Source organism: Cryptomeria japonica, chromosome 1 (genome assembly GCF_030272615.1).
Source record: "Cryptomeria japonica chromosome 1, Sugi_1.0, whole genome shotgun sequence".
Lineage (NCBI taxonomy): Eukaryota > Viridiplantae > Streptophyta > Pinopsida > Cupressales > Cupressaceae > Cryptomeria > Cryptomeria japonica.
Window position 1 is genome coordinate 561,769,376 of NC_081405.1, and position 15,717 is coordinate 561,785,092.

The 15,717-nt window shown below is 37.9% G+C and overlaps 1 protein-coding gene across 1 annotated transcript in view; it reads left to right on the forward strand.

The window, feature by feature from the left end:
• Positions 1–15,463, forward strand: part of LOC131029161 (elongation factor Ts, mitochondrial) — a 96,147-nt gene extending 80,684 nt beyond the window's left edge. Inside the window, exon 8 of the mRNA XM_057959557.2 lies at positions 15,076–15,463. Within this exon, the coding sequence (XP_057815540.2) occupies positions 15,076–15,121 (46 nt within the window). The 3' untranslated portion in view covers positions 15,122–15,463. The remainder of the gene's footprint in view (positions 1–15,075) is intronic.
• Positions 15,464–15,717: the final 254 nt, after the last annotated feature.

The window sequence follows — 15,717 nt, forward strand, 5'->3', positions numbered from 1 at the left end:
TGATGATCGAATGGATGCTGATTTGATAGAATGATTTGCTGATTGACTGTTTTCTTGATTTGAATGATTTGAATGATGATTGATAAGTGATCATTGAATGATTGGAATGATGATTGATAAGTGATCATTGAATGATTGGAATAATCTCTGTTATACTTCATTGGTGAAAGGGTCACCACCTTTCATAAGGATTGAATCACCACCCTTCATTAGAATTGAGTCACCACCCTTCATTGCTACCTTTGAGAATAATAAATTATTTCCAAGTTGATCTCCCTTGGATGTCCTCCTCAAATGAAACCTTCTCCCCTTTATATCTTCCAATGTGAGAGAGTCACACCTTTTCATCATGCCTGCCCTTTTGCGATGGTCACAGCCTTTTACAATTATTACCTTTTGAAAGAGTCACTGCCTCATTTCCTTCCCATTCCACCTTCTATTTATCCTTCCTTAATTCCTATGTTCTATTCTTTTTTTCCTTCCTCCATATCCTCTTTCAAATGAATCTTTTCTCCCTTTTATATCTCATGTTTGAGGGAGTCGCAACTCTTCATGGCATGCCTCTTGACCTTTCATTAAACTTTAACTTGTAATTATATTACATTATATTGTACTATTATTATTTTTTTATATTTTAATTTTATTACTATTAAATCTTATTTCAAAAAGGGGACTTTACAAGACCCATGGCATGAACCATCCTTCATGCCCATTGTTGCAATAGAGTCATGGTTTGTGATTTCACCCTTAGACGCAACAACACCTTCATCAACATGGTGGCGATCACCATCGGCCACATTAAAGAACAAAAATGCTTGCTGATCGGCATCACAAAATTCACTCTCATCCCAACTCATTAAAATTGGCTTGTCTTGGAATTGCTCTTGCCTTAAAACTCCTTGACATGATACCAATTGATGTTTTGGGATTGTTGTGCATTGAACCATCAGAGCTTGGCCGAGGACCCCCTTTTGGCATGAATTTTGATTGTGGGGCTGATTACATGAACAACACCATTCATGTTCTTGAGCCAAATTTTTTTATGCTAGAAGAAGAGCCTTTGATGTTCTTGCAATAGTAAGATTTATGGTATTCAAAGGCAATTGCATAGCTTAACTGACCTTGTCCTCGTGAATTTCCTTGGCAAGGCTGCTTGTTCAGCTGATAGACATGATTATGTGGCTGATATGGCCTACTATTTTGTATCTATTGCCTCCTTAAGGCTATCAACTCATTGCCAAAGCTCTATAGTAGAGTTTTCATTTCATGTAGCTCATTGGAAGCAATAGCAAAAGCAACTAGTTGACTGATTGTTGTAGGAACAGGAGCCAAGATGGTTTGGGTGGGTGGAATTCCGGGAATAGAGGCTTTGGGGGCCTTGGGGCTATCTTCCCAGCCTATATTAAACAATTTTTTGCCCTTATTGCAATGCTATAGGCATTTGGTAATGTTGTACCTCCCATAGATTGTGTCATAACAACCACATCATTGTTTAAAGCCCTCAGGTAATACAAGAAAGTATGGTTGGTGTAAGGATTCACTAAGGCTAAGATTCTATCCCATGTCTTTTAAAATTTGAACTTGAAATCTCCTATGAACTCATGAGGGTGCCTTTTGATGGTGGTTAATTTATCAATAAGGGGGAGATGGCGACCCCATATTGAGCAAGGGTTCGGTGATGTTTTGACCCAATCCTTTACTAACTTCCACGACCTTTGCATATGCTTCATTCAAATTTGCTGGGGTGGAATTAGCTCGCACAAACATTGCTGTGAGTGTATCCAAAGCATGGTAATATATCTCTCGAGTGTCTGGGACAAGGCAAGGAGTTTGCAACCATGTGGAGGCCTTTTGGAATCGATTGTTGAATGAAGTAATAGGTTTGTGCTCTTGTCTTCTACATTCAAGAAATTGTCTATGCAACTCTGATGGAGAAATCTGGATACCAAATTGTTCAATGAATTCATCTTTCAATCTTTCCCATGTGGTGATGGATCCTGTAGGTAAATGGATAAACCAATGATAGGGTTCTTCCCCAAGGAATAGGGAAAAAGTTTGCAAGCTACATCTCCATACTCAATTGGTCTATTTCGCAAATGGTCTTCAAACATTTTGTTGTGATCTTACACAATCTAGTTCAAATCATTGGCATTTTACTTAGAGCAAAAGTTCTCCAAGTTCTTTGGCATTTCATGGATCTCATCGAATGCAAGTGGTGACGGGTTGGTGACCAATCATGTAGCACCGTTTGGAGGTGGACCTTTATTTTGATCCATTGCTTGATTATCTTCTTGAAATATAGGCTTGTTAGGACCTTGCTGATCTTCTTGATCTTGATCTTGATGTGGAGGAGTACAAAAGATATCCTCTCTTTTTAGATTGTCTTCTTGATCAAATAGTCTGTTTCTATCTGTTCCTCGACTTGATGAAGCCTCTCGCCTCCCAAATCTGGATCTAGGTATGAACCTCGACTTGTAATGTCTTCGTTCTCTAGGGGCAGATCTTAGAATTCTCTGGAATCTTTTAGGCGAAAATGAATTGATGCGATCCAGCGTGACTTGCTTATCTAGAATCAACTCAAACTTGTTGCAGTCTTTGGGCAAGTAAATCCCCTTCAATTGCAGCTTCAATTCGTCCGGCCTTCGTTTCTTCTTCGTCCAATACAAAGGTAATACCAATGCATTGAGGTGCACTCGTCTTCACTTCCCAAGCAATATTGTTCAATCCAAAAATAATATCTCCTTGATCTTCTAAATTTGGTTGATCTACTGGAAGTTCGTCTCTAATAGGTAGCACCATCGTGGTTCATGCTCAAGTGGGAAATTCTTCGACTTGTTCAATTTCTTTGCTGTCTTGTAGGAGATGGGGTCTCGCGATTGATTGCTCTAGGAACAATAACAACCGGAGGCAAATTTTCCAACTCTTCCTCTTTACCAATCATTGCTCTCATTTGTTTGAATTCAGCTGCACTTCTTTTGTTTCTCCAAGCAAGAGTGTTCAACTTTGAGATGATATCGTGTTGTTCATCTAGGATGAGTTCTTCTTCAGGCAACACCATTCCGCATCATGATCTTAGAAAAGTCCTCTTCTGCATTCAGCAAAGCAGGTCCTCCTAGCGCCAATTCTATTGATGTGTGTTTTATGCACATACGAACACATAATAAAATACCAAGGTATCTTATCGTCTCTTGAACAAAGTCTCTCATATGCAATGCTTCACGATTAAATGAGACAACTCCAAGGTTACGAAATGTCAGGTCTTGACGTGTGGATAAGCTTAATGGATGATGTCGATTGCTGTTTTCAGTTGGGGACTTAGACAATTGTTCAGATTCGTTAATCTTATCATGGATTGGAATAGGTTTTGCCAACGACCTATGATTTTGCAATATAGCTCTCGATCTAATCTAACAAGGATTTTCAAAAAAAATGCAAAAGGATGAGGGTTAGGAGTTCTATTCTAAAACCTAGAATGCAAGAAGCAATGAATGATTCAATGGAGTCCTACTAGGCAAGGTCTCAACATCAATGAACAATTTGACACAAGCTTAGTACAATCATCTAAGGTAAATTTTATAGATGTTCAAATTATCACCATCAACATCAATACCATCAAGGCAATGCATATTAATGGACCTACAATAATTGAAGTTAAGTTCAATTCCAAATTCCAGTTGACCACACAAGGTGATCCTAGAATTAGCAAGAAAGCTAGTGGTATGGACTAAACAGATTCCACACAAATGCATTCAATAACTCTTTCATTCAATCTATAACTTGAAACAAATTCTAATCTAAATTCTATTCTAAATTTTGGAGGCAATGAGAACCACAAATGCATACAAAATCCAAACACAACCACCACACTTCAATGATTTATATTCAAATTTGCAACATATAGACGACAATTCTCAAAAATCTCTCTCTTATGAATGAGAGGCAATGGGGTATATATAGAGTCTCAAATGGAAATGAACAACCAAGATTCATTTCGAATCAAGGGCCAAGATCATGCCAATACTGCCCTAATTAGGGTTTACATCAAAAAAGAAATCACCAACAGGTGACCCAATGGGATGATGCCTAGTCATCAAAGAGGGAATCTTCTAGAAGATTCCGACCTGCATCCCTCTCACTAGCAACATATTCCAAGAATCTGGCCAAGACTGAGTTGAGCTCCTCCATGGCAATGGTAGGTAAAGCCTCCCATTGTGCATCTATCACATCCAATGCATTTGAAAAAGAATCAAGTGCATTCTCCCAATCTGGCATAAAAGTGCATCTATCACATCCAACGCATTTTGGAGGCAATGAGAACCACAAATGCATACAAAATCCAAACACAACCACCACACTTAAATGATTTATATTCAAATCTGTAGCATATAGACGACAATTCTCGAAAATCTCTCTCTTACAAATGAGAGGTAATGGGGTATATATAGAGTCTCAAATGGAAATGAACAACCAAGATTCATTTTGAATCAAGGACCAAGATCATGCCAACATTGCCGTAAATTTGCCCTAATTAGGGTTTACATCAAAAAAGAAATCATCAACAGGTGACCCAATGGGATGATGCCTAGTCATCAAAGAGGGAATCTTCTAGAAGGTTTCAACCTGCATCCCTCTCACTAGCAGCATATTCCAAGAATCTTGCCAAGACCGTGTTGAGCTCCTCCATGTTAATGTTGGGTAAAGCCTCCTGTTGTGCATCTATCACATCCAACGCATTTGAGAAAGAATCAAGTGCATTCTCCCAATCTGGCATAAGCTTCTGCAAATCGCGGATGTGAACCACAAGAGAAACCAAATCATCAATTTGACTCTTCTTCAAAGATTCCAATGATTGAAGTATATGAAATCCATCTTTTCTTTCCATTCTTTTAAGTGTAAAGTGTTGGAAGCATGGACATCCATTTCCAACAAATCATCAATAGATGTAAGGATCTTGGATTGAATCTCTTGTATCGATCCTTCCATCTCTGCGCAATCTTGCCTTGCGTGATCATAAGTGGACTTCCCCATAGCTAAGGAACAATACCATCCCTGAAAATCATATACATCACCTATATGCACAACTCCCTCCCGGATCAATGTGGGCATCGAGTTCCGCTTCAATGCCTTGAGATGAGGAATTGTTTTCTCTTGCACTAGCTGGAAATCATCCCAAACTCCTTCCAAATATTGTATCCTAAATATGAGCATTGACGATTTGTCAAATGCTTGGACAAATTGAGTTAGGAAATCATCTGCTTGTTTTGTAACATCCTCAATCCACTTTCCAAATTCCACGTGTGTTCTTCGCTGCATCATGAGTAAAGGGGAACTCGCAATCAATTGCGATAGGTGAGACAAAAGTAGGATTCTCAAGCCTATGGGAATTCATCGCTTCAATGTACTCCTTGTGTCTCCGGTTCTCATTTTTAAGCATATTCTTCTTCTCAATAGTCCTATCCAATTGCGCCCTAATTGCCTGGATTGTATCATCAAGTTCCTGGAACTCTTGCTTCTTTGTAGTGGGTCCAAGGTCAATTGTAGCGATCTGATAATCCATAGGAGTAGCCGCATCTTTGGTTGCATCTCATATCGGGACTGCCACTTGTGCAATACACACACTTTTTTAATCTCTAGACACCTTAGAAAATATCTTAGCCTTCTTTTTTTCCCTTCTTGTATCAGCTCTGGCTAAGAAATCTTCAATGTCCTCTATGGGTTGTGTCTCTATCATCTTCTTCTTTTCCATGCTTTGCAACAACCAATCGGAATCACAGACATTTCCATCCCATCCTCAAGGTTCATGTCTTGATCAAGTCCCCTCAAGGCTGAAATGACATCATCATCCGTCTCTTTGTCCTTGGTTAAATCGACCACATTATTGCCCAAACTAACCTCCAACTGGATAGAGGGAGATTTGGGCTGCTCTTCATCTTCATTCGGTGGTGCTGATTGTGCTGTAGCATGCAACTCCTGATTATTCTTTGGCAAGGTTTCCGTATGGGAAATCTATTCTGATTCTCTATCCTTCTCTGGTATATTATTCTCTTTCACTAATGAGGAACTTGGGGTGGATAAAGGAGTATTAGACTTATGTTTTTTTTTGCCTTGATTGGTGGCTAATAGTCTCCTTGCCCTTTGCTTGCGATTCTCTAGGCATACCCTTCCTTCTTTTGGGAGCATGACTCTCCTCATCTTCATGTATCCTTATATCACTGGTTGTTCTTTCATCGTCATCAAGGAAGGCTCCTCGTGTTTCATCTTTTCATAGGTAAAGGTGACGTTCATTTCTCTTAACTTATTGACGTACTCGTCCACCCATTCCCTGGAGCAATCATTCACTTCTCTCATAAGCACATTCAAATCCGCCACCTCTAGCTATGTCCTACTAGGCAATAGGATAGGCTTGTCCTTTTCATTCACATACTATGGATGAGTGTGCTCAATGTCATCAACTATCTGGTCCGCAATGGAGAAGAGTTCGCACTTCGTCATGAAATCAATTGACATTTGGGACCACATCCTCTTCCTTACTGCGTGCTCATCCATGAGATTAGCCCAGTAATCCTCAATGTCAATCTTATGTAAACCTCTCTCCCTTGATCTTCACAATATTTCTGAATGGATAAAATCAATCCCTACTCTTATAAGTCCCAAGGCGATAGAACTCAAGTTCCTCAATGACTACACTTGCTGCAGCTGCGGTGTAGCATACCTCCAAAGTCTTCTCAAGTGCAATTGGGAGAGTTATCCTTGTTTTGTGTTTCTCCTTTTGGATGAAATCAGATTCCAAAAATTGTCTCACTACCTCAAGTATGATCATCTTGTTCGTCGGATACCTAGGAATTTTGTATGGTTTGGATCTAAATCCTTGAATCTGTAGGTATGTGAAGGTAGGAAACTGTATATACCACGATCCATATTTCTCAATAAGCCTTGTTGCCTCCTTGGACAACCTTTTGTGGATCTTGCCCTGCAATAGCCTTGTGATGTACATGGTGAAAGCATCGTTCACCCTTCTACAGTGTTCAATTTTGTGCATATGAAGTTGTGGATAACATTCATAAACTTGCTATTGTCCTGGCCCATTTTGGACTTCACCCTTGCATGTGAGTCCTTTGTATACAACAAATCTAGTAGGCAAGTATACAAGGCAGGAAGTCATGTTGAATGTCCTCGTCTTTTCTACATTCCTCAACTGGAAGTCTCGTTCTAAATAGGGTCTAAAAATCCTATTTTATTTTTGGTATGTTTGGTTTCGTATAATAGATACCTATCTATTTTTTGCCCTTTTAAAAAAAGTATCCACAAAAAATCTTCCTCTCTTCTGTAGGTATTATTATTAATGTTTAAATATTGCATTGTTTACTAATTAAACTCTCTCTGTAAACAGGGGAGACAAATCGTCTTCGCCTCTATCTATTCTATAAATAGGTTGTCACTTACAATCTTGGCCCAATTAATCTTGATATGTCCTCAATAAAATAGAACATCTAGTTCTCAAACAAGGCCCCTTGAGGTGTCCCCATCACTCTATTGAGTAGGAATATCATATCACTGTATTCATCTTTGAAGTCCGATGATAGAAGCCTTTTGGGTAGCTTAGAGTGGTGACACCTAGGTTCAATGATCCACTCTTTGTTGAAAAATGTCATGCATGCATCCGCCGCCTTAAAAAAAATAGCCTCATATTCATCCTTAGTTTTCTCTCGCATGTCTGCACTCCTGAGGATTCCAAACATTTCCATGATAGTATCCTTGGCAAGATATGTAAGCATTGTCCCTTTAGGTAATTTGATCAGGGATCATAGTGCTTTGCACACTCAATAATAAGTTCACTACATTGTATGGATGGTGGAAAGCCAGCCACTTGATATATCCCGCTCTTCATGATGTTGGTCGAAAGGGTGGAAGGAAGATGATTCTTCAATCCAAACATCCTTTACCGCATTTGCTCCATGTCCAGGAATTCCATGTTCGTGTTCGTGATCTTCTTCCATTGGGATGATAGCTGGGATTCCGGATAGAAACCCTCTTGCACTATCCTCAATTGTTCCTTCCTCGCAGTGATTCCTGCCTTAGACATGATACCTGTATGAAACACAAAGTCAATATCATGAAAAATAACTTAAATAACTTGTTTTCATAATTTATTAAGTTCTTTTTTTTATGATTTTGTCAAATTTAAATATCAAAAAACAGATATTTCTCTAATTTGCAACATAAATTCTGAGAACAAAACAATCTTTGAAAAGAAAACCCTCATAAAACCTCAAATTTCAGACTTATGTAAGGTCTGATAATTGAAAATAAGTCTGAAGACATGTGGGTATGCTCAGAAAATAATGGATTTGAGGCTCAAAAAGTGTACCACAAATCTGAATACACTTAGTATATAAGTCTGATTTTCAGATTCCTAAGTCTGAATACACACCTCCAATATCTGAAAATGGCCTCCAAAGTCTGAAGACACACTGAAAAGGATAGAAATCAGTGGCTGGAAGTGGTCACAGACCTGCCATATACTTGCACTCGATTTATCTCACCCTTCCAAGCTCCAAAATGGCCACACCTGGGCACAACTATGTGGCCGGAAATGAAGTTTCAGTCTGAAGACAACTTTGAAAATGATGCTTCAGACCTGCACCAGCAATGGTGTCCACACAAAATGCACCCAAATTCTTCAAAAATAGTGTCCAAACACAATTGCCTTAGTTGGAAATGAAGTTTCAGATCTGGAAATGGAAAGTTCCAGGTAAGGGCCAGCAATGGCAGCCAACTATGGTGTCACAAATATGTCCAGCTACGACAACAAACTCAGATTCTCCTCATACACCAGCAATGGCATCACATAATGCTTCCAAAAATCGCCCAAGTGTGAAGTGCCCAGCAACATACAAAATTGTGGCCTCTCCAACAATGGCACCAAACTCGAAATTGCCCAAAAATGTGGCCCAATTAGCCACAAAAATCGCTGTAACTCATCCTTTGATGAAGGCGGCTAAGTCTGATTGGGCAAAATCGCCCTCTCCAATCTACAACTCTCCCTTAATAATGGCGTCAAAATGACTCTTGGGCAAATATCGCCCCAGCTGTAACCTTCAATTTGCCTTCAACCAGCCACCCAATTGTCACATCGGCCACTTACAAAATTATTTTAATGCTAGCTGGGGCATACTTATTCAGGTTTTCACTTTGAGATTTCACCACACAAGCAATGTGGGATAAAACTTGCTCTTTCATAAAGCCCGGGGGAAAATTGATTTGCCTTGGGATTGCATTTTTATCATTAAATAATTATCGCCGGGCATTAAATAATTCGTAACAAGGCAAAAACAATTAATTTTGGGCACACTTGGCATTAAATCTTTTCACTTTCATAAAATTTGGGCCAACTGGGGAAAATTGATCCATGTTGGGACTCCAATTTTCATAAAATTTTACCATAACTCATTACAAATGGTCACTTGGGGAAAAACGGCCCCCATCAGGGCACACAAAATCCCTTCATTCATTAACTTTGTCCCAAAACTCCACTTTGGGGAAAATTGACCCCCATCAGGACACTAAAATTCATCTTTTTGTTTGCATTGTCCAGAAAAATCATCTTGGGGAAAAATGTGGGTCATCTGGACAATAAAAATCCCTTCATTTCATCAACTTGTCCACAAATTTGATCCTTGGGGAAAATCGACCACCATCTGGACACATCAATTCTATCAATGCACAACTCATTTTCATCCCTGGGGAGATTCGCACCTCATTAGGACACATATTGCAACACTTAGTCAATTTTTGGGCCTCTAGTGGAAAAACGTGGTCCATCAGGACACATAATGGGGAAAATCATGTCCCATCAGGGCAATGTCCAAAACTTAAGGGAAAAACGTCCTCCATTGGGAGAAAGGTGATTTTCACATTGAAAATGCCCAGACTTCTTAAATTTCATCATTTCACATCGGGACTTACTTTATTTTAACTAGGGGAAAATAAGGGTCCATCGGGACAATGTGCAAATCTGACTTAGTTTACCTCCTAGGAGCAAGAAAATGACTCCTATAGGGTCCCTTGATGCTTGAGCACAAAAATAACCCTAATTCGCAACACTCACATTTCTTCATGTTTAAAACCTGTTGCAAGCCCTAGACTTGGACAGAAATTAGGATCACAACAGTTTTGACATTTTGAAGCATTGGATTCTACTCAAAATTTGAAACCCTAATTGCACCTTAGGCATGATCACTTCAAAATTGAGACTTGGGCATTGAAAGCTCAAAATTTGCCACCTAACTACCAAAACCCTAAACTAACAAGATGCAGAAAGCAAGAAAGAGGGGGTCCTTGTTTGCAATGGGGCGATGTGTGAAAAGGTCACAACAAGGCCTAATCCTATCCTATTGATTTTGCAAAGATAAGGGGAAGAAGGAATGCATGAAAGGGAAAGGGTGTTGATACGTCTAGATTTGAGTGAGTTCCTTCTTGCCCATGATAGCATTGAGGACAAACAGAATTACCGTAACTCACACAAGTCTCCATTTAATGACTCCTACAAGTAGTTATGGAGGTAAGGGATTTGACACATACTATATTGGATGAAATCAACAACTAATTCTCGCAATTCATTTATACACAACAGCGTCTGCAAAATGTAGTAAAATCATTCATGTATAAATGTAAGAGGAAATCACACAACATATAGGAACTGAGAAGAGGTAAAAATAAGGTAATTTTTATCGTTTCAAAGGCATGGAGCCTGTTTACAATAGCAGAGTTGTAGAGCATGCAAGTCTTTGGTAAGATATTGAAGGAGGAACTTGTACAAAATGAGGACGGCAAGGCTTTTATTTTGGAAGAGGTGCCAAACTAAAGACAATGTGGTAGACTAGAGAGAAATCCTAGCTACTATCTTAGCCAACGAAATGCAGACATGTGTACACTTCATATGATTGGCTGAGGCATGGAGAAAACTTTCTTTTATTAATGTCCTATTAGTAGATCAAATCTGCCCAAGGAATCCGTTGAAAAATGTCTTGGGGAATGGTGTTTCTGAGAAGGGGTGTCTACAACATTAAATGAAGCATGGGTGCCATCTTTTTCCTCTTGGATTTGTGCCAAATTGCATTAAAAGCCTTTTTGGAGCTTCCTCTGATCACGATCTGGTAGTTGCGAGCATTAATGGCATTGTAGAGTTGTTGGTGAGAGAAAACATGTTGTCTAGAGTGTCCTTGTTGCTATCAATAGATTTTCGGACCTTTGCATATTGTTGTGCCCAATGGATTTGGTAGAAGTGCATTAAAACCTCCAATGCCTTGACAAAACGTTTATCCATTAGGCATCGAGTCTTGGGGTTCCCTCCTTGGATTGCTTACTGATCGAGTCTGGGATGCAGGCACACCTATGTTCGATGCCTCAACAAAGCCTTCTTGTCAAGCATCAAGCATTGGGGATCCACCTTGCTGCTTGCCATGGAAAAGCAGGGGAAGAGATACTCTAAACATCTGATGGAGTATTCCAGGCTTCAAGGACTGGATTGACCATAGAAGGGATGCTTAAAGAGGAAGGGGAATGATGTCAGTAGAAGGAAGGTGGAGTTTTAGACTTTTGGGCATGGATGGAAAGGTATGAAGGCAAGGAAAAGTTCAAAAGTCCAAAGGACTTGGAAGAATCTGAAAAAGGGGAAGAGAAATGTTGAGCATCAGGGATCAGAGATACTGCTTATAGATGCCAAAAGTGGTAGAGGAATAAGGGTACCACTGATGACTCAACGAATTGACAAATGTAACAGTTAATTGCATTTTGAAGGATTGGGGAGAGGAGTTGAAGCTGATAGGAAGAGTATGCAAGTATGAGTGACTGAAACATTGAAACTCTGACAACTTTTACACTTAGTCAATTTTAGGTTTTTTCAACTTGGGCAATTGACTAAAACATGAAAAGAGGGGGAATTAATACTACAACTAGAGGCACAATATTCATGCAAGATAGCCCATTTAGGATCTCGTGGATCAGTTCTCATCAATGGGCAATGAAAGGTGGCATGAAATGATAATGTGTATCACACATCCTCTAGAAGAGTCTGCATTACCACATTTGGCTGATCTACTACCATCTTCAGCTGACCAAACATCTCATCATTTTGTTGGTTCATTAACCTTTCAAATCTGAACACCCCATTCTTAAAAAGATCAATTGTCTTTTCTTCTTGCCTCATCAAGACTTTCTAAACTGGGAACTATATCTCTACCTCTAACAAACAACCCTCTGGTTTGTATCTTGTTAGCGTGATCCACCAAGTTACTTTTTAGCTTAGATAATCTTTTACAAGCAATTTAATTCTTTGATGCTCTATGGACAACCTCAACCCAACATTGTAGTGCCAAGATACCTTCTTCCTCTGAGCCACCTCCTTGATGGATCACTTGTAGTGGGACACATACACAAGGTTTCCATGAACCACTCTTTACATGAATCACTTACAATATGATACATGCACAAGATCTTCTATAAGCAGAATCTATAGATCACCTTGATGCACCCATAACAAGTATTTGTGAGCCATTCTTTTGGATGGATCATTTGTGGTGTAACATACATAAGTATTTGTGAGCCTCTCCTCTAGATGTATCATCTACAATATGACACAGGAATCTGTTGTGGGTTATCACTCACTCAAGCAATGAACTTTGCTCTAATACCATTTGATGTAGTCGCAAAGGAGGGTCTAATGAAAGATTGTCCAACCATGCAAGCTACTTCTAGATATAAGTAACAAATACCAAATTCTAATCAAATAATATAACAATTCAATGTACACAACATAATGAATAGAGAAAATAATGTATTTATTTCATCCATGATAATTACACCAAGCTCCAATGCATTACAATCAGGCCTTCAACCTTACAACAATTACTGAATGGTCTTATTATCAAATATAATAGACTTCACTAGGAACTCTTTCATAGTTTCTAGCTATAAATAATTTTGGAACGAGTAATACTGCAAATCTGCAGTCCGTTGCCTACACTGCAAGCAATGGAGAGTCAGATCCTCACTAATGCGCTACTAGACTTTTGATCTTAGTTACTCAGGTTACTACTTGGAAATAGGCCTTCTGTCTTAAATCTTCGATTCAACTCTTAGTTTCCTGTCCAAGCTTCATCTTTTCAACTCCAACCTTGTTGCTCAAAGAGTCTCAAACCTCCAGCTTCCTGATTCAACCTACTCTAAATTCTAAAACGAAAACAAGCCTGCTAATATGAACACTGTACAATTTATTTGGATAAAATAAATAAGCAAGCTTAGCCTGTTTGTTTTGATTTCAGAAGTTAGAGCGTGGGACTTTGAGGAACTTTTATCCTCATCAATGAATTTTCTCAATATGACAGCTAGAACATAAAAGAGAATACTATCCAAGGATTAGAACAGAGATCCTTGGAGTTGTATCAATGATTAATTTGCTCTTGAAGAAAATGTGACACATGGAAATAACAACACCTAGAAGGAAATTGGATGAAGACGATGAACTATCGCTAAACATTTAAAGCTGCTTTACGTATTTGAACATTGATGTCACACAAAATTAGCATGGATCTTCTAATAATTTGATTTTTACTTGAATGATTACAAAACTTATGGGGATTGGGCTTGAATGGAAATCTTGGCAGCATAAGCAAGCTTCAACATCATATTCTTTACACACAAACTTAAACAATCTAATCTAACTTCGAACTTGAATGACAACTTTTGCAGGATAAGTTTGGCATCAACTCTTATATATTGTATGTGTAAATGACACATTTATAGTATTCAAGCTACAGCTTGTTGAAGCTTCAAAAATATTAAAAATGATTGCTTTGCAAGCAATTCTATCCTCATTTTCTGAAAATAATATAAAAGATTACTTTCTATTTCTACTTTGCATCCATCTATATTAAGGGCTTTGATCTCCTGATTTTGTCTTGAATGGATCCTAAATCTTTGCTTGGGCTTCACTTTGAACCAAGGGCTTAGATTCATCTCATTTTCTCTTTTATTTCACTTTATTTTCCTTCCAATCTTCTTGAGTGCATATACTAACTTGGCTGCCACATTTTCTTTGTTTCTATCTTCATTTTGGCAAGAAAAGCGTACCTTTTATGTGTTTAGAAGAGCTTCGGTACTCAATTATTTTTTATTTTATTTATATGATTCTCATCATGAATTTGCTTATATGGATGCCAATAATGAACAAGGCATAGGTGCTTGGAGTGCTTTTTGATGAGTTTTTGAAAGATTTTATGGAAATATTTTATCTTTCATTAAAAGTGCTCTTTTTTTCCGTTCTTGAAGGCTACACCATAAAACCTCAAACTTAAACAAGTTTTCCATCATTTTCTTGCCTCTTAAAACCATTTTAGTTTGATAAAGCTTGAATCTATATGATTAACCCTCTAACTTTGCCATCTATTGTTTTTCATCGAAAAAGAAAAAACGAATTTCTTAAAATAGAAAGTTGTGATTTTTGTGCTCATCTCTTCAAGTCCAAACAACAAAAAATCAAAAAGCAAAAAGGTAACTTTTTTCCAAAAATAGAAACTTTCAAAAAATAAAAGGTTTGATTCTAGGACTTCATGTAAACTACTTGTCTTGAGTATTGGTTTCTCAAGAGTGACTACTTTATGTTTTGAAGATGATCCTCATATATGATGTTGTCTCAATGTGTCGGAGAAGTTTTGTCTTAGCTTGAATCCTTCCTACCTGCACTTGGTATTTGCTGTCATAGTCTTTCGTTGAACTTCACCTTTTCTTTTCTTTGTTGGTGCTGAATTTGAAGCCTCCTTCAGGATTCCTAGTTTGATAATTTTCGTGATGAGCAATTTGCATACATTGTTAGTAGACCAAGACAAACCACAATCTAAGGATTTAACTTCTGGGATAGGAAAGATAACATAGTTGACATTGATATGACAAGAATGCCCTGACATTTGGCTATATGTCCATATTTGTGCATGGTCCATTGTTTCTACTTTCCTTGAGTTTAACTATCCTTCGTATTATTTGGGAAACTGATCCTTCGTAAACATTCTCTATATGCAGGAAAGAGACTGATTTTGCTAGTGAAGTAGCAGCTCAAGTTGGATGATGCAGTTACTTTTGTTAAATATTTATTCGCTGTATGGAATCGCCATACAATGTTTTTGGAAACATGAAATCTTGAAGATTTTTGGAAATGTATATTGGCATCTGTTCATTGATGCATGCCAAGGGATTTTCCAAATCCATTTGCAATTTTGTTAGTTTTGATTTTAGGATGTTCAATGATCTTGAAAGCATGATGGTAGTTTTGTTTCTTCAATGGTAATCATAGATATTGTTTCGCATTGAACATGGGAGAGGAAATTGTAGAAATGGAGGCAAAACTAATAATTCAATTTCTCCTAAAATTGTAATATAACAATTCAATATATAATAAATTTGCAATGCCCAGGACAGCACAATATTAAAAAAAACAAGAACTCAACATGATATATATATTTTTAAAAATTATAACTAAGTTTTATGTAATTTTAATTTAATGATTTTTTCTTAAAATTACAAATTTATAGTCATTGAATTTGATTACAATTTTTAATTTTTATTTCATTGTCAAATTTAATCCGATTTTTTCTGTGTAATTCGAACATGAACAGAAACCTTGTGAGATAGATTTATGTAAATAATAATATTTTAGTGCTTTCA